Here is a 27896-nt window from a genome sequence, read left to right as displayed (position 1 = left end):
ATATTTTGTGGGAAAGTTCACCCTCTGAATTGTAGGCTGTTCTGAGGTCATCATAGGTTTTTGTAGGCAAAGTAAAACCCCAATTTGCATCTGTTAAAGTCTCCGTAGCTGCAAAATGTTTTGACATTACACGTATTGTAAGTTTGTATTGTGTATCGCATGTCTGTATATTGTTATTTGTGATGTTATTGTGTCTGTTACCTGCCTGGGGACTTTCCATGTAGATTATCATTCTTGCTAAATCTGACATGTTTACATCTTTTGCAGTATTTTATACTGATGTTCATTAACTTGAAAAGTAAACACATGTAGTGGAAGTAAAAAGTTCAAAATTAGTCTGAAATTAAGTCGAGTAGAAGAATAAAGAACTCAAACACTGAATTTAGTACCTCAAGATTATTCTTAAGAACTTGAATAGAAGTTCTCATTTGCCTTTCACAACTGGATCAAGATGAACTGTGGAGTCACACTGTGATCATCATGAGGTGCTGGAGGCTTTTTGGGGAAAAACAAAACACTTCTATTTTTGTAATGAGCCTCAATTTAGAGGGCAAATACAGGCCAGTAAAACCCAAAACAAAGAGGATTTTCTTCGTAGTCACACAGAGAGGTGATTTCCTGTCAGTGGGTGCCGTTGGGAAGAAGTCCGACTTGAAGGCACTGCCATCTGCAGATATGGTATCATGTGTCTCAGCAGAGACTTACTGGAAGTTACAGCATCTGGTGAAATGACTCAACACGACTCCGCCTACAGCTCGTTCATTGGAAGTGTACCAAGCCCCACTAGGCTTGGTTGTAGTTTCTGTTTGAAAGGCGGTCATTAAACCCCACAATCTTTGTCCCAATTACGCTTATAGATCAAGTCACGAGACGTTGAAGGAAGCAGAGCGCGTGCTTTAACCCTACGTAACCCTTAATCACAAGTACAGTCTGGAAAACGTCAACATCTGGTGCACATGTGGATGAAAACAGACAGCAGCTCGCCTTGCTGTGCAGAGAGGAACACGGTCTCTGTACCCAGTCATATTACTGAACAGCAGTCTTGAAGCCTCGCACGTCTCGCTCATGTGTGAACTTGAACGTGAGGGCAGGAAATACAGCGCGCTCCTCCGGTACTGGCACATCGTGCGTAACAGGGAAGTGAGCCTAACCTACTTTCTGCGTTGTTACAAGTTGTCTGCGTTCTGCTCGGCACTCAAAGTGACTTTTTCTGCTCGGTTCAAACCACAGGACTCATCCAGCTTTCCCCAGGGGCAACGTTGGCGTTTAATTGACTGATGGATGCAGGAAGAGTTGAGTAGGATATTCAGACTGGCGGAGGACTTATGAGACAGAGGAGGAGGAAGAGGCGACGGACCACAGCGTCTTTTCAATGCTTTGAAATATATATTTGATTGAAGGTAAGAGTTTTATTTATGTTTTTTTTTACTGTTTGGGTATCACTGTGTTGAAGCCTGGGCCCTGCAGCAGGGGAGGCCTCGGCAAAACACTGCGTAATAAATGAGGTCGTCTGTGTCTCTGTCATGTTTTTGGTCATGAAAAAAAAAAAAAGAGAACAGTTTGTTGCAGGATGTATGTCGGCCTGGCACACAGCCACATGTCCTTCTACAGTCATTTGACTAAATGTGTCACGTTGTTTTAAAAAGAAGCTCCATCTGGGCTTTTAATCATGTTCTTGTGTTTCACATAATGTGGAGGGGAATTATGCAATAATCGTAAGTCAGCAAGAATATTTTTCTTTATCAGCCATGTAGTCCCTCCCTCCTCTGTCTGTGCCCCAATAGGCACGTCAGTCGCTGCTCTGTTCCTAGAAACCCTGTTCAGCTCACTGCTGTTTATGTGGCATTAACCCGCCATATTGATTGTTGATCAGATTTGAACATTGCATGTATCAGCTCCACAACTTTATTTATGTGGGTAACATTCATCCTGGTGAGCCTGGTGTTTGTACCAGTAACACAAGGGCAAGTTAAAGGATTAAAGTTCCCCCTCAAAATGAAAATTCAGTCACTATCTTCTCTCACTCCTGCTGCTGGAGAGTCAGGTGAAGTTTTTATACTTCTCAAAACATTTCTGGAGCGTCACTGCCAAGCAGCGTTCTCCAAAACAACTGAAGTAGATGCCATCTAATTCAGTATTGAATATGAGCGTATGAACACATGCCACTGTGTGCTGTCACCACAAGCAGCAATACAACATTATACAATTACTCCATTACAAGTAAATGTCCCACAACAGTAAGAGAGCAGAATATCAGCACAATGGACTTCAATGTCAACAGTAAACATTATGTATCCTGTGTTACAGGCTGTAATTGTATGATGCATTTGATGTCGGAGCAGGGCGAGGTGGAGTTCATTTTGACCACTTTAAGGATAAGTTCGCCCAAAAATGAAATCCAGTCACTATGTTTTCGCCCCTGTGCCGATGGAAGGTCGGGGGAAGTCTACGAAACATTTCTGGAGACAGAAAACAGAATTGCAGCATTCTCCTAAACAACTCAAGTGGATGAGGACAAACAAACAACCGAATCAAATTATTTATTGGTTACATACAGCTCACCTGCGAAATCCAAGTCTACGGAAGTCCTGAGATCCCAAATTGATTTGAAAAAAGACGTTATTTACACCCTTGATGCAGGGTCAAGCTTGTGTCAGGCAGGTGCACGCTAATGCTTTTAGCTTAGTAGCTTCAGTAAAGATTTCTGGCTTTAAAAAGGGTTTAAATATTGTCTGTTTAATTCAGTTTGGGAGCTCTGGGCTCCTGAAGACATGGATTACAAGCTGTATGGAGCCACCTCCCTCCTCTCTACGTCACCACACTGGCACCACTCCTTACTTTGTTTCAAGGCAGCGCTCTTTGCCACTTAATTTTCTTTGCGCGTTTTTCATCACTTGGTCTGTTTGTAGTATAAGCCGTCAACGCGAGCGCTGGAATTGGTAGCTTTTCCTGTTCAACTCCTGCTGGTAAACAGGAGGTTGTTGCTACCGGCATGTTAACGAGCAGACAGGACCGCCTCTTTATGGAGTTCTCTGTCCTGATTGGATAAAGTGGTCAGGGATACCAGAATATTTATTTTCTCCCTTTTACTGCATGAGCAGGAGGAGGAGAGACATGGGTTACTGACCAGACACTCTATAACACTGATTATTAGCAGCTTTAAAGCAAAACCTCATCCACTTCACTTGTTAGTGAACTTTTCCCTAAGTTCAGCTGTGATGTCTCCTGTGTGTGTCATTTTAATTCTACTGAATCTGACTTATGAAATCCAGATGTCACAGAGCCAACATCAGGGAGACAACAGGCACATGTTTCCTGGCAGTGGATAGCTATTACTATCACCAAGGTGAGGAGAAGCGTGACCCACCTCAGTGAGAGCAGCTGCTGCTTCTGCAGCATGACGTGACAAAACCTAAAAACATAAAGAAAAATATGATCGCTACGAAATCAGTAGGACCACAGAGAGAACTCTGGAGGCAGATGACCAGACTCTGACATGAAATGGCCCAAAAGCTTGTACTTGGCAGAGTGCTTCCTGATCACGTAGCTCATGTTGAGGAGCCACAGCTGTTTTCCCAGGCGGCTCATAGTTCTTAGAGAGAGCCATTATCTGTCCTCTCCATTACAGGCCTGTAGCTCCCACACATGATTTTAAAGAGAGTGCAAAGTCTCTCACTTTCACTTCCAAAAGTCAGCTTGTGATGTTGAGCCTAAAAAAAGACAGATGATTGAATTTGATGAAGAAAGACAGAGAGATAAGGTATACATTATTTAGACAGAAAACAAGGAAACATTCATCTTGATAATTTTGTCCTCAGAAGTTTTCCCATTTATTTCCCTCCTCTCCCTCTCAGTGTTCCCATGTTAGAGGCAAATCAGAGGTTACAGTAGGTAAATCCCTGTGTGGCACATTTTTGACTTTGCCTCGGCGTGTGACACGTTCACACATTTTAACTGCCAATGGAGCAGTTTTGGTGATCTCATGCAGCATTTAGGGAAGTTTAGTTTCACATATCTGATAAAGGAGGTTTGGGCATTCCACTTTTAAAACTTTGGTCTGCTATCGGTCTGTAAACTGGTGCTGAAGAAAAGTAAGAGCACAGTCTCTCGTCCGTTGGTAACCAGCTTTCAAAGGTCTGGTTGTGTTCACTTTCAAGGTATTGGATCTCAATGTGAGCTGTAGAGGTAAGAGAATATGCTAAATCCAGAAAACAACTGTGTTTGTGTTGTGTGTCGGTGCTCCTTGATGCTCTCAATAACCTTAGAGGGTTGTAAATGTCTGTTTCTGAGTGGTGATTATGAGGAACTGACTTGGCAGCGTGTGTTTTCCTGTGTTCCCTTGAAGCAGTTTTACAAAGTAGGAATTCAGGACTTTAACTCAGTGTTTTTCTCATTTAAAAATCTGTATTGTATAAACAGATGAGTTACCACTCCTCACAGGCTTATGTTTCAGTACCCGCTCACCTGAATAATAATGATGCCAACAGCTCAAAATCAGCACTAACTGACCTTAGCGCTGAAACTAACAACTATTTACATTATCGAGTTATCTGAGCTTTGTTTTAACTATTATTTTCTATTTAATTTATTATTAATCAAAACACATAGTGGCAACAACTAGTAACTGCTAACTGTTGCCACCTAGCTGCCGTTAGCTAGTTAGCTCAGTTAGCCATGCAGCTTTAGATCGTGACGGGCCGGGACTAGCAGCTTAGCATGCTAACTCCAGTATATGTCTTTGCAACACAATACATAGACGTCATAATGTCAGAACTGTTATTCACATTCTGTTGATGATTTATATTTTTTAATGTTTTCAACTAAGATTCTTACATTTTGCACCTTTGATTTATTAATCTTGAAGTCTATAAAATGTCTGGTATACAGAAAGTTTTTTCATTTACTGTCATAAGACAAAGAAAAGCAGCACATGCTCACATTTAATAATCGATTAGAAGTATTGTTGCCAACACAACTTGTTTGATAGTTGAGTAATCAACTGATTGTTTGAGTAATTTATCACTTTGTCTAACGATTTTTATTTGAAGACGTCACATTTTGCTCTGGGATACTGTGACGAGCGTATATCTCTATTTTCTGATATTTTATAGAATAAACGATTGAATGAAGAAAAATAATTGGCAGATTAATCAATAATTACAATAATGGTCAGTTTCAGCCACATTTCTGATGATTGTCAGTGAAGAAAGTTTATACTGTGACAGGTAATCTAAGAGTGAATATACTCGAAGAGACTTGCAGGAAATTAATTCTCTTCAATGCAACACAATCAGATTTATTGTTTATCCCTTATTGGTGTGGTCATATAATAAAGCTTTCTAACCTCCAAAACAAGCCAATTTAGTTTTTTAGTTGAGAATTCAATCATCAAATTCCCCTGTATTGATTTCTGAGAATGCCAGTGGAAACTGACCAGTAACTGATTTGACGCCCCACTGTGCAGTGACATTAGCTGAAATGTGATTTTCCATACCTTAACAGATGCTATCATATGCAGTGATATAAACAGAGTGTCTTCTGAACATGAGGGGTTTCCATATCACTCGTATCTTCAATCAGAAATTTAGCCACAGCTGTGAGTACGTCTGTTTATTTCCACTTTATTCTGAGTATTTAGAGTCTGATGAAGATGTGAGTTTTTTTTTTAAAATATAACCTTCAGATAGATATTTTTGAGTTTGGGGCTTCACAAATAAAACTGACTTGACACTGTACCACATCTGGATACAAACAACTAGATGCAAGAAATTGAGTTTTTCACTCACCAGTTGCTGAACGGTCCTACCTGTGTTGTAGCTGCATAAAATATCTCTCTCTGTAAGAAAGTCCACGTCAAAACTTTCACAACCTCTACATCGATTATGTGGTTTAACTTTGTTCCATACTGACAGACAGATGTGTAGATTTCTCAAATCAAAACCCTGATCTTATTTCTTCAAACGGAAACTGTCCTGATCTGCCTCTAAATCCTAAAAACATTTCACTTCACATTTTAGACATTGTAAAAACAGATGGGACAGATGAGGAAGGACTTGATTTAATCCTCAGCCTAGCAACATATTTATACACAAAGACAACCGACTGGGGTCCCTGGGAACACCAAGAACAAACATCTGGAAGAAACAACCGTCATAGCAAAATGTTAACTACTTTTTTTCCCAAAACGTTATTAGTTATGTAACTAATGTCATCAGTTAAAAGGCCAAAAATATATATACCTGTTTGTAAAAATACTAATCTTTAATACAAATTGTGGCTTTTATCCCAAGTAAAATCTGCATTGCTTTAAAGCTTCTTCTTTTTTAACCATCCTTTGATTCTATTTGTGTTATATTAAGATGGTGAAACGAACCAACATTACTTTTAACCCTACTATAATATAACTGAAATAAACTCACAGTCACTCAAACTTTGTCACTTCCGTGTCTGCTGCATCTATCTACTTCAAAATGACTGACAACGTGCCCCTACTCTCATGATAGTGTATGACACTTTCAATTAGGACCCAGGGCAAACATGAACTCAATAAATAGTCCCATCTTTTAAAACTTCACAGGCGGAATTGGGTGCTTTTGGAAAACACTAATAAAAACAGAAATGGGAAACGGTGATTTAATGTCATTAGCAAGTGGAGATAGAGGAAACTGACGGGACTTGTGATGTCCGGCAAAAGCAAAAAGCATTTAAGGCTTTTTTGTACCACAGGGAGATGAGAATATGTCCTTGAATTGTAATATATGATAAGCAGAACAATAGGCTTTCAGGAGCGGTGAGTTTCCTGCCAGCGGGAAATTCCTTCAGATCCAATCAGAGACTGTGCGTCCAGACTTGCTGTTAATATGCCTCTCAGTCTGATGCTTATAAGCAATCTTGTGAAGTCTAAGTGGGACTCCTGACACAATGTTCAGGTGCTGCTGTTGATGGGATGCTGCAAAGTTTATTTAAATTTCTAATGCCTTCCTAATTACCTGTCCTCATCGCCACCCATAGAATTGTCAAGGAAAGAGCTGATGTGATGCTGTGAAACAAAAGACAACTGCCTGATGGAGAGAGTCCATGTTAGGGTATTACACACAATACACAATTGCGGTTGCAGTCAGCTCCTCCCAACCAAGACTTCAGTGAACTTCCCCCAGAAAACAGCATCCCTCCCCTCGAGTGAGAAAATCAGACAGCGTCCTGTTGACTGATGGTGATTATGTAATTATGTAATTTAGAGCGAAAAACGTAACTTTGTCACTTTCCAGGATGCATGGTGGATCAGGATTTCAATCACAACACATTATAACTGCATCCATATGATTATAAACAGTCAGCGGTACATGTTTAGATTAACAGGTGGACACTGGAGGACACGCATTGAAAAAAACACACAGACGTCAACATCATGACGTGTACATGCCTCTTTTGGAGCCGCAGTGCCGGCATCCTGTATGAATTGACACACTGGTGTGGCTTTACGCCGGAGCTGCTTGGTTCTGTGTGAACAAACAAAGGCGGAGAATTGGCGAACCTCTGCTGCGGAGATGATACGGCGTCTCTGTGTGAAAAGGGCTACTGTGAGACACTAGCAGCTCTGGTTAGCTTATTTTTTGGGCAGCTTTTGTGTTGCCAACTAACCTATCGATGTATCCTGCAGAGTATCTTGCTCAGGCAGTGGTGCAGTTTCCCTGACGAGAGAAGCAAACAGCTCTGCAGCTTAATGTCACCAAATGTTTGCCTCTAAGAGATGAGGGATTGAACACAAATAAACAACCGGAGCAAGAGGAGAAATTCCACAGCCTGGAATGTAGACATGTTGAATGTCTACAAATTAAGATGAACCTCTTCCTGTTGTTTTGTTAGGACTAGCTTCAGAACAACAAGTAACAGCATGTGGATACACTGCTGATAAGAATAAACTAGATGATCGGTCCTCCTTTTTCCAAACTGCTGGATAGCTACAGTTGGACAGTCACACAGGGGTGTTTGGGGAGCTGCGCCAAATTTATATTCATCAGTTTATAACCATGAGTAGCGCTCTTGATCTCTCTGCTCTCGCTCCTGTTTGGATTTCCATCCTTGCTCCTTTAGTTGCTAGGTCACATTATAGTGAATATTCCTGGACTGTTGGCTGACTACCTTGTCTTTCTGCATGACTGACTCCTCACTACCAGCTTGTGCTGAGTGGTAAGTTGTCAAGATTTGTAATGTTGGATACCGTCAATAAAGTTTAAACTCAGAGGGACTAAACTGCAATAAAACCAAGACATCAAATCACAGTAGGATGTTAGATTCTTCAGTCACCTCTGTGGACAAAGTTGAACTAAGTAGAAGAGAAATGTGATATCAGCAATGGGATGTTTGCCTGGATGTTTATACTGTTTAATAACCAGGTTAACTTTGTACATTTTGTGCAGATTAAACAAACGTGGGCCAGATGTTTATGCCAAGCTAAGCTAACCTTTTCCTGGCTCTGGCTTCATATTTGGTATAAAGACAGACTCAGAGTGGTTTTGAAATTCTCATCCAAACCTCTGCAAGAAAACAAGTAATATAAGTGTAAAAGCAACATTTTGAGTTATTATTGAGAGCTCCCTCAAAGAGCAAAGTCTTTTTCCCCCAAAGTTTTTCCTTTGTTTCGCCATTGTCATATTAATCTTACAATGCAAAAAATAGATATGTTACCTCATAGACGTGCTCAAAAAAGAAAAAGAGCATTAAGAATATTTTGTGTCTTTCTTTTACTCACTCTCAAGACAAATGCATGTGCAAGCCAGATCAAGATCCTTACAAAAGGTGGTGGTGCTCGTACTGGTTTGTCCACAGGGACTGCCAGAATCAACAAAAAAATGAAAGTTCCTTCTAGCTGCTTTAAAGGTGCAGCATGTTGTTTGAAGAAGAGATTTTAATAGAAGAGAAAGATCTTTGATTAATTGTTTCTCATGCCTAAACAAACTAAATAAACAAACTCTTTGTTTTCATGACTGAATAAACTGAATAAATAAACGCAATTTCATGCTGTTTTACTTTGTTTATATGTGGCGGACCCTGCCACCTTTCCAGCTTCAAACAGTGTTCTGAGAACAGCTTCTTTCTTCAGTTATGCAAAAGATCGATATTATTACCACATTACTATAAGTGAATTTCCTCTCCAAAATCTCAATAGTGCCCCTTTAACTGTGTAACCATAAATGGTCAACTCTTGAAGTGTCTCAGACTGACTCTGTTGTTGAAAGTATGGTCATTCCACATTCTAAGCTGGTAGCTCATCTCATATGATGGATGACCAGTGTTTATAATTTATTTTGGGAATGTTTATGGTATCTAAGTACCCGTTGCTAAATTGGATGACCAGCATTGTTGATGTTCAGTCCACAAAGTATTACACATTTTCCCGCTCTGTCAGTGTGACACAACAGTGAGGAAAAAAATGCTCAATCTTTCATTCTAGATATTATGACTTACTTGAAGGATTTTCTAGATTATTGAATTATATGATACTTATATATATACTATAAGATACTATATACTATAATGTATCAATCAACATGAACCCTATCAGAAATGAAACAGGAAACCACTTTGACAATAACAAAATGACAAACAGACTGCAGTGAGATATCCAATGAAGGTCAAAGGGATATTCAACATAAGTGTTAAAAAGGTATATTTAATACGAATGATTATAAGTTAAAAAGGATCACTCGGTTTATGTTAAACATGTTGCATCCCAATGTTTTTGTTGGAATGTATTGCACATTCAGAAGTAGATGAATCAATGGTTTGACCTTCACATTACCACAAAATAGTGGTGATGTTACTAAGCTGCTTAAGTGATTCTCTCCACATGTAAGCAACAGATTTAAGACATATTTCTCTGTATCGCCACAGCTGTGGTGAACATGTTTTCCAGATGGTTGTGTGACCTACATGCAGTAGATTTGCACTCTATTTTAGTTTTCTTGTGGTCAAGAAATCATGTGAAAAGACAAAAACCAACAATAAGTTGATCGCACTCAAGTGTTTGTGTATCTAAAGCCTGCTTTGACTTGTTACTCTGTCAAAACATGTAAATGAATCACAGTTTCAGTTGGTGACATGTTTCGTCATTATGATGAGACACAGATGCTGTAGTAGATTTTCAGTAAATCCAACATACGCAAAACTGGTGCCTTAAAATCTCCCTTGCACACAAAATGTATTTTGATCCAATGCTGAAAATAGTCCTTGATAGCTGCGACATTTTCTCTTTTTTTTAAACTCATTGACTTCCAGTTTTTTCCTTTTTAAGTTTTAAGTAGCTTGAAAGTTTGGTATGTACACACTGTAGTGTCCCTCAGTAATGATTCTGTTAGCCCGTTTCACTGCTCCTTATTACTGCAATCGAACACAGGCTACTGTGGGGCGTAGCCAACACCAGAACAATAAACCTGCCTGTGTTGCTACACTGTGCCCTCTGTGCTGGCAATAATTTTCCTCTAGTTAAACCAACACATGCTCGTTTCCAAGTGGAAACAACAACAACCAACCTCTCTATCTCCGATCACAGGCAGGCTATCTTCATATCTATCTACAGAGGTAGAAAAAATCTTTTTTCCTTGGAGGGCTGAAAATGGAACTTTATGGTGGGTCATGCACTAAAAGCAACAACTATTATATTTTATTGTATTGTTAAGATGTAAAAAGGTACGAGGACTCAGGTTTCCTGATTGTCTGACTGACTTGTGTCACTGCCCCAGTCATGCTTAGTTGATGAAAAATCATTAATAATGAGGGATCCTACATTTCTGCATCCTACAATTTAAAAAGCATAAACATTATTAAAATCTAAAGTAATTTTTAAAATTTTCACTAGAAACGTCTGGCAGGCCAAATTGAACCTGATGGTGGGCCAGCTGTGGCCCTCATGCCCCACTTTGGGCAGCCCTGATCAAACACATTCACTGACATTCAGGAAACTCAGCAACTGCATTCAACAGTCCGTTCCTTTTAAGGAGAACTATAATGCTCGTTTGTTTTTTTCCCTCTCCTTCAGTGTGTGTTTATAGAGTTAATGTTCTTGTGCATGTAAAAGGTCTTGAACGTTAAAAAGTCCAAAGTCCATGCCAATAGAAACTCCTATCTCCCACAGAAAACACTGCTCCTAAAAACGCTTGTCAGTAGTCGTAAATTCTGTGACTTCTTGACATCATACTACATCATCGTGTCACACATTTGAATAATTTATGCTTATAATCACAGTAGAAGAGCTGACCGGAGACACAGTGAACGGTGCTGGCAGGCTTGTGTGAGCTGACCAATCAGAGGAGACCAGGTTTTCAGGAAGGGGGGCCTTAAAGAGACAGGAACTAAATCAGAGCGTCTCAGACAGAGGGGCAATACAGTGCTGCAGCAGTATGAGAAAACTGACGTGCTTTTAAGCATTAATGAAAAAAATGTAAACCTATTCTAGTAGTAACCCAAAATAACTTAATTATGAACCTGAAAATAAAAGCATAATATGAAAAGCATAACATTTATCCTTTATCTGAACCTAAAAGTCTTGGCTCAGTGAAACTATGGCAGTTAACATCAGCGTGTCCCCCAGTCTGTTACAATACTTTGGGTCCTCCACTAAAATGTATAACAAAGTTATGTAAGTCTGAACATTGTTTTGCTGCACAGGATGAGTTGGACTGATTGTCCTGTCCGCAGTTGATGTCTAAAATAAAACAATATTCTGTATTTGTGAGCCATTTAAAAAAAGAATCATATCTTCAGGAATGCCACAAACAGGGCAGGAAAGCAGGAAAGTCTAGATTGATCATTAGTAAAATATAGAACAACAAATACATTTTTGTATAATGTCATTGTGGTGTTTGATCAAAAGATGTCAAATTTGATTCCTTTATAGGTTAAATATGTGGTGAAACTGAATAATCATACATAATGTCCTTTTCCTCTGACTTGTGCAGCCCTGCTTGATCATGGCCCAGTGGGTACACATGTCCCAGATGATACAGTGCCTGCCTGATGACACCATCAACAGCCTCTACCCCCCATCCGCCTTCCCCATTGAAGTCCGACACTTTTTAGCTGAATGGATTGAGAGCCAAAGATGGTAGGACACAAGCACATGAACACAAGTACAGCATTGTTTCACAGACGTGCTTGCAAATACGCAACGTTTTTGCATATTTTGTTTATTGCAGATTGTGTGTGCTTGTTCATTCGTGGCCTGGTGTATGTGTGTGTTTGTGTGTACACAGGGACGATTTTGCACTGGAGAAGGTGGAGCAGGAGAGCCAGGCTCAGGCTCTCTTGGATCAGACCATCAGCATGCTGCAGTCGATTGCTCAGCAGAACGCCAACGTGGTGGACAGGATGAAGCTGATGCAGATCAGCAGGAACATGGTAGGTTTCAATAAGACAGTGCCACTCTGCCTAATGTTTGAGTTGAGGTCGTATGCCGCTGAATTCAGTTGCTTCAAGCCATTACTATTATAGTGGTATAAATCCAAACAGCTGACAGGAGTCACAGAAGATGTGAGTGACAGACTATGAAGGAATTTTCCTTCTTTATGTTAAAGGTAAAATGTCACAGTCTATTTCGGAGTCATCCTCAGGATGACTGGTTAGGACGGCTGTCGAGGCCAATAGATATGAAGTACGTGGCTTCAGACTCTTACAGACAAACAGAATCATCCTATTAGAGTGTGTTACATGTGACCTGAGGATCACACAACATGACTAATGGTGCTTTCCATTGCACTCGAAATTTGGAAAAAAACACCTCCGACATGGAAAAGGTCAATGGAACAGTCATCCAAGTCGGAATTCCAAGTCAGAAACTCGGGCAAGATCTGCATAGCCCAAGTTCACTGACATGAACACTGGTGACATCACAGCAGTATGGCGGTGCACATAGTGAACAATTACTGTTTACATCTTTATCAATTTTGACTTCATATAGTGTTTGTGTGTGAAACATGCAGTTAATACAACTTTGTCATTTTTACTGTTATTCAGTTGATCTGTGGTCAGTAGAAGTTTGACAGTACGGGTTAGGAGCCGACTCATCCTGTGAGTGCCCTCAACTGTTAAATCAGCCGCTATAGTTGCTTGTGAAGTTGCCATTCAAACACCCGTTTGCAGACTTCTGACCTGCACTGGAATACACCATTAGGATAACTTAGGAAAGTTTAGCTTCTTAGTTAGATTCTGATACCCAATATAATCCTAACATGAATGAAGAGTAACCGTATTTGGACACTTAGAAAGTCTTGTGGGTCTGGAAACGGTTGAAGGCTAACTGTCACATTGAGAGCAGAGAGGGTGGACCCAAATGCACAAGACGGCAGACAGGAATATCAATTGATGAAGTTTATCTAGGATCAATGGCTAGATCAGGGAAACAACAACAGCAGAATCACAGAAACTAACAACAGCAGAATCACAGAAACTCAACAAATGAAATGGGAACAGGGCTGGGCTCATTAAACAGATACAAGGCAGGTGTGGAGGGGAAGTTAGGCTGGTGAGGAGCACAAGAGCACAGGAGGGAAAACAGCACACTGGAAAAAAGGCAAAGGACACCACAAAAACCTAGAAAACACACAAAACACACATACAATGAAGAAAATGACAGGACCATGACAGAAACTCCGACAATTGTACACATTAAAGTGAGTTTACAGAGTACTGCTGCATATGTGATGAGTATAAAGCCCTTTTGTGGCTCCAGAGGAAGCTGCATGTAATCTGATAAAATCCTCCAGTAATGTCACTCAGTGGCTAAGTTGCATTGTGGGTAATGTAGGCACAGGTTTTAAAAAGCAGTTTGATGGTCTAACGTTGCACTTCTACAACATTGGTGGACAGCTTAAAAACAAATTAACAAAATTGGTGGAGTTTACTTTTAAATACTCACCTTTCAGGAAGTGACCCTCAGAATTGTTCACTACACAGTGTTCTCACTTGTAATACTTACGCCTATTCTCTTTTATCACGCTTCAATAATTGTTTCATTGTTAGACATCCAAGTTTCCTGAAGCGTCTCCAGAATTCCTTCACAGAGACTTCTTATGAAAATAAAGAAAATGCGGTGTTTTCATATGTTGGGAAAGATTTTGTTTCTCATGGCTGATGGAAAGTGTTCCCGGCGGTTTTAAGAGGGTGAGAAACTCTCTTTAAGTGCTGACAGAAATGAAGCCCTACATACAATCTGATGACCAAAAGAAAACAGTGAATGTCTCGTAAAACAAGGCTTCTTTACTGTAAACATGTTTGTGTCAACCTGCAACAACAGGCAGCAGCCACTAGATATGTATAATTATCAGAGGCATCAACTCAATACACAACAGCATGCTAGTAGCTCCAGTGTGATGTTTTTAAGATCTGATAAAACATGTGCTTGCTTTACAGACCATGTTTCAGCAGCAGCCTCTCCAGTTTGGAGTGATGGTCAGAGATATCCTCAGGAAGGAGAGGGTTCTGCTCAGCGCGGTAAGATCCTCTGTCACATATGCTGTGTCTTTAATTTAACTGCACCATAATGAGCTGTGTGATCATTTTGTAGAAATTAGTGAGGCTTGATGTCAGACTGTACTTAATAGGTGACAAAGGATTCGGTTAAGTAGATGTCATTACAAATACATAAGTACACAGGGGTAACTACTTTGCAACCAAAATCTTATTCCAAGTACACCAAGAAGTGGTGTACTTCCTGTTTACATCCCCCAAATTAAGAGGTACAAAATTGGTTGGGGGACAAACTAGTCTCAATTTTTTCTTCAATATCATTGATCAGTGCTTGTGTTACATAATTCTCTTTCTTTCTATTTTTTTAAAAAGACAATGTGTTACTTAAAGGGGCACTGTGTCGTTTTGGAAAAGAAATTCAAACTCAGAATTTTGGTATTTACAGTATCAATGAGGTAATAATACAAACTTACAAATAAAATATTTTTCCATAGCTGAATAAACAAGCTGTTCTCAGAGGAAAATAAGGTCCCCAGAACACTGTTTGAAGCTAGAAAGGTGGCAGGGTCCGCCAAATATAAACAAAATAAAACAGTAGGAAATTGAATGAAGATCTTTCTCTTCTGATTAAATGTCCTACATTGTCCTGGTCTGATTTCACAGGGAGGATTACTAAAGTGAATCTATTTTCCAGATAATGTCTACTGTTGATTTACTTTCAATAGTGAAAATGAGTAATGTTCAAAACAGTCCTGACCCGAGCACCACCGTACTATAGGCGTATTAAGTACTGTTACATGTCTGCAGCCTGCACAGATGCCCAACCCTCCACAATACCCACAGTACCCGAATATACAGTCCTCGCACACCAACATGCAGGACGTAGACCACCTGGTTCTGAAGGTGCTGGACGTCCAGGAAATCCGACAAAAGATGCACCACCTGCAAGAAGAGCTCAACTGGGAGAGGGAGAACTATGAGGGTGAGAGACGCACACTGAGCACAGAGTTTCTATTCAGTAACAAGCTCCCTCATGTTCACCTACCTCAGCCAGATACTCGTGCCAAGTGGCAAAAATGCTGTAGTTGTGAAACTGCAACTTACGCAAGTACTTTTGAAAAGGTTGTTATAGTTCCTCTTTCAAGATCATTTCATTTCATGGTTCTTTTTTTTATTTATTTCTTTCACACAGTCCACATTCACAACTATTTGAGTTTAAGATTTAGCCTCCTCAACGGCTTCCAAAATTTGTGTTTTCAGGGCTCCAGGGTGCGACTGTTTTGGTCGTGCGACAAACATTTGTCATTGGTCACACCATTTTATCTGATTGTTATATTTATTATTATTACATATATTTTTTACTTTTAACTTGTGTTTTTCATTGTAAAACAGCTTCATGGTGAATGGCAAAGGAAGAATTTCATTGTACAGGGAAACTTGTTTTTTTTCACTGTGCGTATGACAATAACCACCTTGGCTTTGACTTTGACAGTGTACCTGATATTCAGCAGGCCAGGTTCCACAAATGCTTCCACAAGTACTACACATATAGCCACTATTCAAGTAAGACTGGAGAAAACCCTAAGTTTAAACTATATTTTTATCAATCACATGTTTTTTATGGTATCCCAGTAAGAGTTATTTGACTTTATCATTTACATTATGTGCTTAGAAATTAAATTTTACAATATAGACTATTTTGGGTGCACCTAAATTATGTGCTGGTGCCCCTCAATGAAAAGGTTAGGTGCACCAGTGCAGCCAGTGTAAAAGTGTGGAGCCCTGGCTTTGCAGTTAGTATTTTCAAGTGTGAATAAATTCACACGTGTATTTTTAAGACAGAATGTGAGATGCCACGTTATTTGATGACAGCTACCAGAGCCTTTTTTTTCATTCTCCTTTCTACTCACTCTGACACTTCTAACACTTAAATGTGAGTTACTTTCCTTTCTGTTTAATATCGCTCTGTTGGAAATCCCCTCATTCTCACAGGACAGTGTCCTCCCATTTGCAACAATGACATGAACTCTTTTCTTCCGTTTTATCTTTCCTTTTAAAAACTTTGTCAAAGCACAGTCCAAGTATCCATAACTGCTGTACCTGAAATGTCTGGCCAAGCTCACTGTATTTTACATGTCAGTGTTCTTTGTCTGTCTGTCAGCCTGGCCCTTGTGGCTTGGCGTGCATTTAACTGTTGTCCAGTCAAACCTGTTTTATCAGGGCTTAGAGATTTTTTTAATTCCTGTCACTGTCAGTGTTCACTAATGTAAAACAACCCCCATCCTGTCAAAGATTACGTAGCTGGGCACAATTTCCTTGTCAAGAGTTGGAAAAGTTGACTGAACTTGTTTGTCTGAAATGCAGAAGTATCCTGTAGGGCAGAAATGACTGCATGTGATGTTATTTATTGTTTGCACAGGGCCGATCCAACAGAACGGACTGGATCCCGCAAAGTCAGAAATCCAGAAACTCCAGAACCGCATCCAGCAGCTGGAGTACAATGTGAAAGCAATGGCCACGGTGAGCTTGGCAGTGGTTTATGCTGCGACTGCAACGTTTCTGGCACCTCAGAGCGGAATTGTTTCTTGCTTTATATAAACTGTGATATCAAATCTCTGTATACAAAGAGTAGATGAAACTGCAGAGTAGACAGCTGCTCTGCTTTGTCATTATGTGTCTCTCGACCATTTTATGGATGAACAATGATTTTAATCAGATCAGCCTAAACTAGTCTTCAAACAATTGGTTAGTTAATCAGTCAGTCGACAGAAAACAGTTTAAATTGTTAATTGTTTTCAGTGAATAGTCAAATGGAAAAGGAAAACGTGTGGATTCCAGCTTTTTTAAAATCTACTGTCATTACTCACTGAGTCTTTTGAGTTAGGGTTAGGGTTTAAATGGCAAAATGATGATCGGTTGACAACACCGTCATTTCTGGGGTTGTCGGAAGGACATTTTATACACTTTATAGACTACAAAAAACAGTTGATAGAAAAATCATGTGGTTTAATGTGACTTTGACACAGTTTTTATTTCCATGACAGTTATGTGAAGTTCTCTGTGGCTTAACATGCTTTGGTGTGTGTGAATCTATGTGATATTTCTGTGTTGTAGAAGCGTTTCCAGTTGTTGAAGGAGTCTGTGGACTTTCTGGACCAGTGTCAAACCCGACTGATCAGCAGGCTGAAGGCATGGAGGTGGGAGCAGCACAAGGCCGCCATCGGACATCCCTTTGACGATAACCTAAACCCCCTGCAGACCTGGTGAGGTGCCCCCCCCCATTTTACACCTTTTGGTGTGACTGCATCTTTGTTGTATTACTTTTATCCAATCCCAGTAAAGCACATGAACAAGATAACAACTGACACTCACATACTTATCTTTACGTTACTGTTTGTTTTGGGTCCTAACCATGCTGGCTCTAGGGATGTCAACGTCAGACTGTCCGTCATTCAGTTGTTCCACCAATTTGATCCAGACAGAAAAACCTCAACAACTTTTGGATGGATTGACGTGAAATATTGCTCAGATTTTCATGGTCTGCAGTGTATGAATCCTACTGACTTCAGTGACGCCCTGTCAACTGTTGCACAAGTGTAATCACTTTTACTATCCCTCAACACTAAGGGATTGGCCAATGTGGCAGCTGATGGTGAGCGTCTGTGGCTCTAGGCTTTTTGGCTGAGTTACCGTGTAGAATCTGTCAGTGAGAGAAATCACTCTGATTCATTTTTGTGTGATTATTTGACTAATCATTTCACAGGACAACTGGCATTGTACTAGCTCCTCTCTAAATATTGTATCTTAACATTGTATGTAAGTATCAGCCATGTTTTGCAGGTGATTAGCTTGTTTTTTATGTTTTACTAGTTTCAGGTATTTGTGCTTTCACTTTAATTCTTGCTTCCTTGTGGTGTTCATGTGTTTTTGTTCTTAGGTGTGAGCAGCTGCTCGGGGTGAACGGGAAGCTGAGACAGGAATTGATGCTGATAGGAGAACCGATCCCAGAGCTCCAGGAAAGGCTGGGGCAACTTCTGCAGGTTCTGATTCAAAGGTATCACAGTCACATTGTTGTATTATCTAAAAATGTAATATAGAACTGTTAAAGAAAGTAAACTTCTTAAACTCACAAACTCACTCACAAAGTGCAACATAAATCAATTATTTTCATCTATCTTTTACAGCAGAGAGCATGTTTCCTCACTCGTGTTATCTGTTGTCTCCTGCAGCTCTCTTGTGGTGGAAAAGCAGCCCCCTCAGGTCATTAAGACCCAGTCAAAGTTCTCCACCACTGTGCGATATCTGCTGGGGGAGAAAGTAGCTCCCGGAAAGCCTGTGGTGCTGAAGGCACAGATCATTAATGAACTGCAGGCCAGGAACCTGGGCAGTGTTCCTGGGTGAGTCATACTGTTTCCACAGCACAACATGGAGGAGTGCACATTGTCAGGAAGGATTAATTAATTGGTTTCATGGTATTCAGCACTTTTATCCCACTTGAAGTATCCCTTGAGGGAGAAGGGCAATTATTTTTGAATTTGTTCTGTTAATGATTTATTTTGGTGTCTTATAACCCCAAAATGTCAAATACAACTGGTACAAACTGGTACTAACTTCTCTTCCTCTACAGTGATAATGTCGGCGAACTGATCAACAACACAGCCATCCTAGAGCACAACACGTCCAGCAAGAGCACATGTGCCACCTTCAGGAATATGGTATGTACTTCTCTAGATTTCTCAGCCTACATGAGATAATTGTTTAGTTTCATTAACAAATATTTTTTTTCCCACAGTCCATCAAGAAGATCAAGAGAGCAGACAGGAAGGGATCAGAGTCAGTGACGGAGGAGAAATTTGCCCTCTTGTTCTCGACAGAAATCTCCATCACAGGCTGTGACACTCCCTACAGGATACAGGTTTGATCCGATCTGTTGTTCTGCCTGCTGTATGAAAATGTATCAATCATCAAATTCGTCAGCACACAAGTTTTGTAAAATGGCCACAGCATAGCTGAACACTATGTGGTCACACACATATAATTTCATTATGGAACTATTAAAATAATGTAACTTTTATTTACAGTAACTATGCTTAGTGGGATCATCAAACTTAAAATGATGTCATTGATTACAGATGATCTCACTGCCGGTGGTCGTCATTGTCCATGGCAGTCAGGACAACAACGCTCTGGCCACCATCATATGGGACTGTGCTTTTTCTGAGGCAGTAAGTGTCAAATTATTGTATTCTTTTGCTTTCTAAAAGCCCATTAGTTAGATTTCTTCAAATGTTTAAATTGAAATAAACTATATAATATTAACAGGTTCATTCAGCCAACTAACAGAATGGTACTGCCCCTTGCATACTCTATGATCGTGTCTCAATTCGGGGGCTGCATCCTTCAAAGGCTGCATTTGCAGACTGAATGCAAGACAAGGCCGTCTCATTTTGAAGTCTCCTTCACATTTGGCAGAGGAATGTGGACTTATTTTGCCGTGCTTTGAAGGATCCAACCGTTACATCTTTTTCATTGCACGCTGGTGACGGCTGGATTTGTTTTTCCAAAAGACAACTAGCGAAAAAGCAGCTGAATACACTTTTAAATGCAAATATGGGGTTTCAAGTCACTCGAAAAGCCAACGATACAAAATATTAACAAAATCAAGGGACCCCTATACTGTCAAGGTTGCCAGGCGAGAGATGCAGCGCTTTGTGACGCAAGGGTAAGGTCACGGGAAGCTGGTGACGTATATAGGAAATTCCTCAGTCTCATTTAACAATGCTCAGTTTGACCTTCATAGACCCTGCACTTCGATGCGGCCCCCGAATTGAGACGCAGCTGATGTGAATGTGAACTGAGTTGACATTTGGCTTCTACAGGTTCTGACCTCATCACTTGAAGCATACACTAATCTCAGCACTGCAGACACAAGGGGCCGACCATAATAAACTCCTGCCAAACAAACAGTAGACGCAGAGACTGGTGTCAGCTACCCACTCTGTGTGGTCATTCACAAACAAAGTACCGTGAACTACTGCAGGAATATACTACGTGGTGAACTGAGGGAGATAAATCTAAACCAAGATATTCCCCTGATATGCGGCCACAGCAAGCGTTGACACATCAGATATGCGGCAGATATTTATGGTATACACTTACATGGATCAAAGACATAATAATTCATGGCGTAGAGCAGACAAACTATAAATCAACCCATTAACATATACAGGGAAGTAGAGGGATTACATTACGACAGAAAAAGAAAGTGGAGAAAGAAAGGAAGTCTATTACAATATTTATTTTGGCAACTACACAACAATGTGGAGCATCGGCCCGCGTGAAAGTGAGAGATGGGACAGGTTCTTCCAGTTATGCGCTAGACCTTTCATTGACTCTGAGCATGAAATCAAGTTGTCAGAAAAAGGCCTAGAGCTTTTTCACAACAGACATTTTGTAGAAGTATGAGAGCAGACATTGTACGAGAAGCACAGGAGAAAATTGACGGTTAGTCAGTGCGCAGGAACTTACTCACCTGTATAAAATGCAGCCGTTTTTAATGTTGTTTTAATGAGTTATACCTTTGCCTACACCTTTCACTGCTTTGATGAGTCAGAATATCTGCTGTGAAAAGGGCCTATTGATTTTTTTTACAAAAAGGCAATATTACACAGGATAATCATGGTGCAAATAGCATATGTACAAGATGACATTTATATCCCTACAACCCATATAAGATATTATCCTCTCCTGGAGATCTGAGTCTTATAATACTCAAACATCAGTATTCACAAACGTCTCGTGGTTGATTTCGTGAGACAGTATGCCATACAGTTTCCTATATAGAGTTGGAGGTGAGCCAGAGACTTACAGTAATGTGCACACACGCTCTGTGGACGGCTTCCTGTTTGTTGCTCTTTCTGCTTCGTCAGTCAAACCAGGTCCAAGTGATGACTGGAAACAGTCTGACGTGATCTGTAAGAAATACATTGATTTTTCTGAAGTGCTTAACCACTGAAACAAATGAACCACGTCTATAATAAACATTTGTGATGCTAATGTATTCGTATGTATGTTCAGGTTTCTTTCACTTTTTCCCTGCCATTATTGTAAATGCATGCCAGTGTTCTCGCCACATCAGCCTCTTTGTCGTTGTCATCAGGACAGAGTGCCGTTCGTGGTGCCTGAGCGTGTGCCCTGGAGGATGATGTACAGCACTCTCAACAGTAAATTCACCTCTGAGGTTGGCACAAAACACAATCTGGACCAGTACAACCAGCACTTCCTGGCCCAGAAGATATTCGACAAGCCCGACTTTGCTGACGACTACAGCAACACAATGGTTTCCTGGGCCCAGTTTAATAAGGTAAACACAGATGTACTGTACGAGCTCTCCCACAGACATACGCAGCCTGACATACACTCAAATCTCACAGTGCCTTTCAATCTCACAGGAGGTTCTCCCGGGACGACCGTTCACCTTCTGGCAGTGGTTTGAGGGCGTGATGGAGCTGACCAAGAAGCACCTGAAGACCTACTGGAGCGAAGGGTGAGGAGACTCCTCTGCTGTTTAAATAGTAAATATCAGACATCTGCTACAGTCTGTTATTAATGACAAGCGTTTGCAATGTTTTGCTCCACCAGGCTGATATTTGGTTTCATTGGGAAGCAGCATCTACACCTGATTCTCAAAGACAGGCCCAACGGGACGTTCCTGCTTCGCTTCAGTGACTCTGAGATCGGAGGCATCACCATCGCATATGTGTCTGCCTCTGAGAGTAAGTTTGAGTTTGATTGACATGAGATTATTTTATTATAAGTTTCAGTTCTGGACATAAACTTTAAACCGTTTATTACACTGTTGAACTGACATCAGTGGAGCCCCAGAAAGGTCATGGTGGGATTTTGTTTTTACCTAATTTGCATTTCTTCAAATTCAGTTTATTGGTGAAATTCTAGCTGATAAGTAGAACCAATAATATGAAGCCAGATTGCTTTTATTGACTTAAATAAAGTAGGTGGCTGTTGGCACCTTGTGATCCATCAATTACCACAGAGAAGAATAAGACAAAGATGAAGAAGAAGCCACGCAGACTAGAGAGCCAAACGTGTTGTTGCTTGTGTGGAGATTTCAGAGGAAGACAACATGATTGCAATTTTCAATTAATGTTCTCTGAAGGTTCACAAAGGAGGGAAAAAATCTACAAAGTCTTGCTATTGAATATTAAGTCATCCATCTTTGCCTACTTTACTCTTACTGACACATCAAACATTTTTCTCCTAGATGGTGGACAGAAAATCCAGAACATCCAGCCCTTCACCAAGAGAGATCTCGACATCCGTAGCCTTGGTGACCGCATCCGGGACATCGGCCACATAACACACCTGTATCCTGAATTTCCTAAACATGAGGTTTTCAAAAAGTTCTACACAGGTATTAATCTCAATGCACAGACTCAGCTTTATGCTCTTAAGGTCAGTTGAAAACACAACTAACAGAATTTGTTCTTGTTGTTTCTGCTATCGTTTGAAACAGAGCCTCAACCGTCAGCCAACGGAGGTTACATCCCTGTGTCTCTCCAAACTAAAGTCGGAGCGTAAGGAACTATTTTTACAAACAAACCATGTTATGTAATGCATTTAAAGTTATTTTAAGAAAAAAAAAAAAAATTGGCAACATGTCATGTTTGTGTGTGTTTTGTGTGCAGGGAAGCTGGCTCAGCCACACACCCGCCTCCTGGTATGGCAGGTGTTGCTGAAAGCCCTCACAGTGGCTTTCCTGTGTAAGTGTTACTTCTACACATTTCCTTCTTTCACCTTTTATGCATACCACCCAACTCACTTCCTGTCTTTCATATTCCTCGGTGCTGTCCTGCTAGTGACTAACCTTTTATTTCCAGTTACTACTTTTCAAGGAACTGAAAGGTTCCCTCAGGACGTTGCGGTTTTTGTTTCTACCATAGTTTAAAGACTCCCAGTGATTAGGGAAATTAGTCTGATGACTTAACAAATGGCAGCTATTTTTAGGACGTTAGTTTTGCGTGTGACAATTCAACAATGACACTGGACATAATACAGACAGGTTTGCAGCTGCATTTTATAAAATGGTGGCTGAAATAAAATTTTGTGAGGACTTGAGCAATCAGAAATGTTCAGCCCCACTCCTAAATTCACTGTAAATAATGTCCCTGGAACTTGGTTTATTCCTTGGCCCCTGCGGTCGAAACGCAAGGAGTCTGGAAGGAGTCTGTCTAATGCGTGACAGATAAAAGTTTGCTGCTCTGGTTCAGACAACAGAGATTCCATGCTGTTATTTTGCATTCATAGCCCTCAACTACTATGTTTAACTTTCCCAGAAAAAAACCTGTGCAACAGACTTATTTAACAACACAACTTGTCGTCAACTTGGGTAACGTCCAAGTCTCTGCTCTAGTCACCAGTCATTTGCGGTCATGCCTAGTAGTGGCTGATTCCAGTCCCTGGCTGGATGATCGGTGCTTTTCTAGTATCAAGCCTATTGTGGCTCCAGAGGAAGTTGTGTGTAATCTGATAAAATTCCTCCAGTGTAAAGTCACATCAGTGTTTGAAATTGGTGTTGTTTCCCTTTAAAGGTAGATTACACATTCCTCTGTTATCTTTGATGCCTTCATGTATTTTGTGTGTTTGTTCCAGTGGTGGTGTTGGTGGTACACTTTACACAACATCATGATTTTACGTTCCACATTCTTCATAAAGTTTCATAAAAATAGAAAATAACTCAAATTTCTTCCGAATAGAAACAAAGCAAATTTAACAGCTAGTCAAATGTGCTTGAGTGCTCTCAACTCCTGGCTGCTTAAAAGCAACAACGGAAAGTCAGTTATGCATATTTGTGTCACTTCCTGCTGTTTCTTTCAGGCATCCATTTCAGCCGTCATTCAGCCAGCAAGAGTCCATCCATCAAGACATAATGGAAACAGCACCAAGTCCTGGTGTGGACTTCAGTCCAAACCCTCCTGTCGTCTACAATGACCACATGTAGGTTTTTTATCTTCGTGTCTGTGCATGAAATCCATCACCATGTTTAGTTGTTCCAAATATACTTGGTCGCAGTGCTGAAATGCCATTCTGTGTGTGTCTTTTCTCTAGGCCCCCAACCAACAACATGGAGCTGGATTTAGACACTTTCCTCCAGACTCTGGATCCTGATAATTAGGAGGATTCCCCATAAGTGTTGTTTTTGGAGCACCAAACAAACATCAAATAGAGACCAGAGCCAAGCTTGTCTGTATGACCTTCGAGGAAAGTGACGCTGTTTGTGCACACTTTCCTTCACTTTCATCATCCGTCTACAGCTTCATCTGCTTCTGAATAAAAATCTTGTTGGAGACAAATTTGATTTCTCTGGGACTCAACACGTCGAAGGCAGGAAATCATCATTTTAAGGACAAAAGCGCTGTCATGGCTCTCCGTCACCCTGCCCTGGTGGTTGGTTTATTGATGTTGATTTCTTTGCTTGTCCATTTATACACACTCCATGTGTTTTGGAATATAAGTGATTTCCTGTACAGATTACAGTGATTTTTCAGAGAGACAACCAAACATGCATGAAAGCAGATGAGAGCTGGGACGATTAGTTTAATATTAGATTGATTAGAAAATAAGTTGCGAACTATTTTGAGAATCGATTAATGGTTTAAGTAATTTTTCAAGCACAAAGGTCAAACTTTGGTTGCTTCCACCCTCTTAAATCTGAGGATTTATTGCATCTCTCTGTCATTTATGATAGTAAATAAAGAGTCTTTGGGTTTTGGACTGTGGGTTGGAAAAAAGAAGCAATTTAAAGACGACACATTTGGCTCTGCAAAATTGCAATCGGCATTTCTCGCAATTGTTTTTGAATTAAGGATAAATTAATAAATCATGGAAATAATCGATAATGGAAATAATCATTAGTCGCAGCCCTATAGCAGACAGTGTGATGCTCATTGCCATGTAGTAGATCATCAGCTACTGGAGTTTATTCTTGAGTTTGTGCTTGTTGCATGTTTTTTACTCACGATGAGGCAAACATATAATAGTATTTCCCTGTTGTATAAAACCCTTCGATGTGATCTATAAGCCTGCCTAAGCCTCAGCTATAGTTAAAGTAATGTTATACACACTCTATCTTGCAGTAACGCACAGTGTGCATGGTAAATACTTAAAAATGTTTGTGAGCCTGAGCTGTCCTGTGGTATAGTGAGGATTAGGAACATGAATAAGCTTTTCTATGACTGTTGACTGTGATACTATACCACACTGATGGACAGATGGCAGTGGTGGTGATGATAGTGGTGGTGGGAAATGCTTATATTATATCTGTCGACTTAAAGAATTAGTCGTGTGCGTTCTCTATTATATGTATATATTTTTAGAGCTTTTGTTAGTTAATCTCAGCCAATAATTGTTGGCCTTTTTGTAAGAATGTATCGAGTCCTACTAAGCAAGAGTCCATGTTACTGGTTGCATTGTTTAGATTCTGTATTTCTCTATTTAGATGTCCTCATTCGTTGGGGTGATAAAACTGATAATGTAGTGGTAAGTGAGTATATTTACAAACAGTTTTTCCTTCATTCTTAGATGCAAATTCTCAAATCTTAAGTAACTAAATTAAAGCTGTAGTAGGATCAATTCATAAAAGAATGTGTGTTGTCTGTGAGCTCCTCCCTCTTTGCATTTAGTGTTTTGAAAAACTTGTCAGGTCTGACTCAAATAACCAATCAGCTTGTTAGCCAGCATCTAACTGGCCAATCACAGAGGTGGAAGGGTTTGTAATGGAATGTTCTTGTTGCCCACTGCCACTTTAATGGAGTCTCACAGGTTGATGTGCCATTTAAATAATTTTTGTTGTTAGACTTGTGTAATCTTAAATCTGAAAGGAGACATATTATTCTTTTTCATTTTTTCCCCTTTCTTACAGTGTGTTATATGTTCTTGTGCATGTAAAAGATCTTGAAAGTTAAAAAGGTCACAACCGAATACACTGCTCCTGAAACGCCTCGTCAGTAGTCCCGCCTTTAATCCTGTGACTTTGTGACATCACACTACGTCACCATGTCACACGTTTGCGTAATTTATGCCTAGCGGCTAGTTTGACATGTAAGAACCGATTTAGCACAGCTGCTCTGTTGTTGTTAGCAGTGCTGGCTCAGGCATGTGTGAACTAAAAGAGAGGTTGAGACAGAGGGACAGTACAGTGCTGCTCAGGACTGTATGAGAAAACCGATGTGTTTTTTGAGCGTCAAAACATGTAAACCTATTCTAGTAGTACCCGCAAAAAGAAATTGTGAACCTGAAAATTGCATTATATGTCTCCTTTTAAAGCTCTTAGGGCTATAGTGCAAAATAAATTAGGCCAATCTAAATGAAAAGTAGAGATCAGTGTTGTAGTTAATTGGAAACATAATAAAAATATTATTCTGACGGGAGATGCAGAATCAGCTTTAAATCTAACTTTTCTCTGATTATAGCAGCTTTTATCACACCTGAATGTATATAATAAACCAATTTAAAAGCTAATCTCTGGTTTTATGAGAAGCTGAACCTTCCATCACAGTCAATGTTGTTCCTGTAACAATACGGTGGTGTGTTGGAAGTACCATGTTGCATGTATGTTTGCCGGATAATAACCTTTAATATCTTGTGGATTGACTTTTGGATAAAATCATTCCGAGGATACTACTACAATCCATGTAATCTTTTAACCATAATGACAAATAAAAAATTTTTTGCAAAATATGAAAAATATTTTTGTGAATGTATTTACATGAAATTAGCTATGTCCCTTAAGTCAACCTTGACTGATATCATTTTGGCAAATTTTCCAACACTGCACAATGAGGATGGATTGAGACATTCACTGCCCCTGTTGTATCTAAGAAATATCCTCATCTGATAAAATATTTATGTTATTGGTTTAGTTCTTGTGATGATAATTGATTTGTTGCTCTGTGCGCAGATCTGGAACCATCTATTTAAATCTCATGTTTTTCTAAAGTCAATCTAAAAGAAAACACACAAAAAAGGGATTGGAAACATAAGAATTTTCTGATTTTTTTGACATATAAAAATAATAAATCAGTGGCATTGTGATTGGGAAGGTATGCCTGGTACCAAAAAGGCTGTCCATTGAATGAGAGCATATTGGTGTGTAACATAATTGGCATCACTTCCATAATCCATCAGCCAAAAGAGGAGACATTGCATAACTAGCATATTATATTTCCTATTCATCCAGTTTCAACAATCATGAAATGTTTTTTTAAAAAAGAAAACTTTACACTGTACATCACAAAGCTTTTCCATTAGAACACAAATTCTAATTTCAACATGTCACTAAAATGTAAAATCTACTCAACCACTGCCAGGGAAATCACACTGAAAAAAAAAAAAGATTATGTAGAGGAAGCAGAAAG

General features: G+C 39.9%; 1 protein-coding gene across 1 annotated transcript; it reads left to right on the top strand.

Moving 5' to 3' along the window:
• The first annotated feature begins 847 nt into the window (after positions 1 to 847).
• Positions 848 to 27226, top strand: stat6 (signal transducer and activator of transcription 6, interleukin-4 induced). The gene is made up of 20 exons (XM_073469827.1): positions 848 to 1400; positions 11958 to 12103; positions 12252 to 12396; positions 14407 to 14487; positions 15271 to 15445; positions 16883 to 16983; positions 17578 to 17726; positions 18401 to 18517; positions 18693 to 18860; positions 19091 to 19178; positions 19256 to 19378; positions 19596 to 19688; positions 21623 to 21826; positions 21915 to 22009; positions 22105 to 22238; positions 22745 to 22894; positions 22997 to 23057; positions 23169 to 23243; positions 24358 to 24477; positions 24589 to 27226. Exons 2-20 carry the CDS (start codon positions 11970 to 11972, stop codon positions 24653 to 24655), a joined length of 2280 nt encoding a protein of 759 aa, XP_073325928.1. The 5' UTR covers positions 848 to 1400; positions 11958 to 11969; the 3' UTR covers positions 24656 to 27226.
• Positions 27227 to 27896: the final 670 nt, after the last annotated feature.

This window comes from Pagrus major, chromosome 7 (genome assembly GCF_040436345.1).
Source record: "Pagrus major chromosome 7, Pma_NU_1.0".
NCBI classification, from domain to species: domain Eukaryota; kingdom Metazoa; phylum Chordata; class Actinopteri; order Spariformes; family Sparidae; genus Pagrus; species Pagrus major.
Note: the sequence above shows the minus strand (reverse complement) of the source record. Positions and strands in the feature narration are given on the sequence as shown.

What these genes read in the sequence shown, in the direction of transcription:
- stat6 (XM_073469827.1), top strand. Translation starts at nt 11,970, where the DNA reads ATGGCCCAGTGGGTACACATGTCCCAGATGATACAGTGCCTGCCTGAT. An exon ending in CTGCAGGTTCTGATTCAAAG is followed by an intron (nt 18,518 to 18,692) that starts GTATCACAGTCA and finishes TGTCTCCTGCAG; the next exon opens with CTCTCTTGTGGTGGAAAAGC. An exon ending in GTCGTCTACAATGACCACAT is followed by an intron (nt 24,478 to 24,588) that starts GTAGGTTTTTTA and finishes TCTTTTCTCTAG; the next exon opens with GCCCCCAACCAACAACATGG.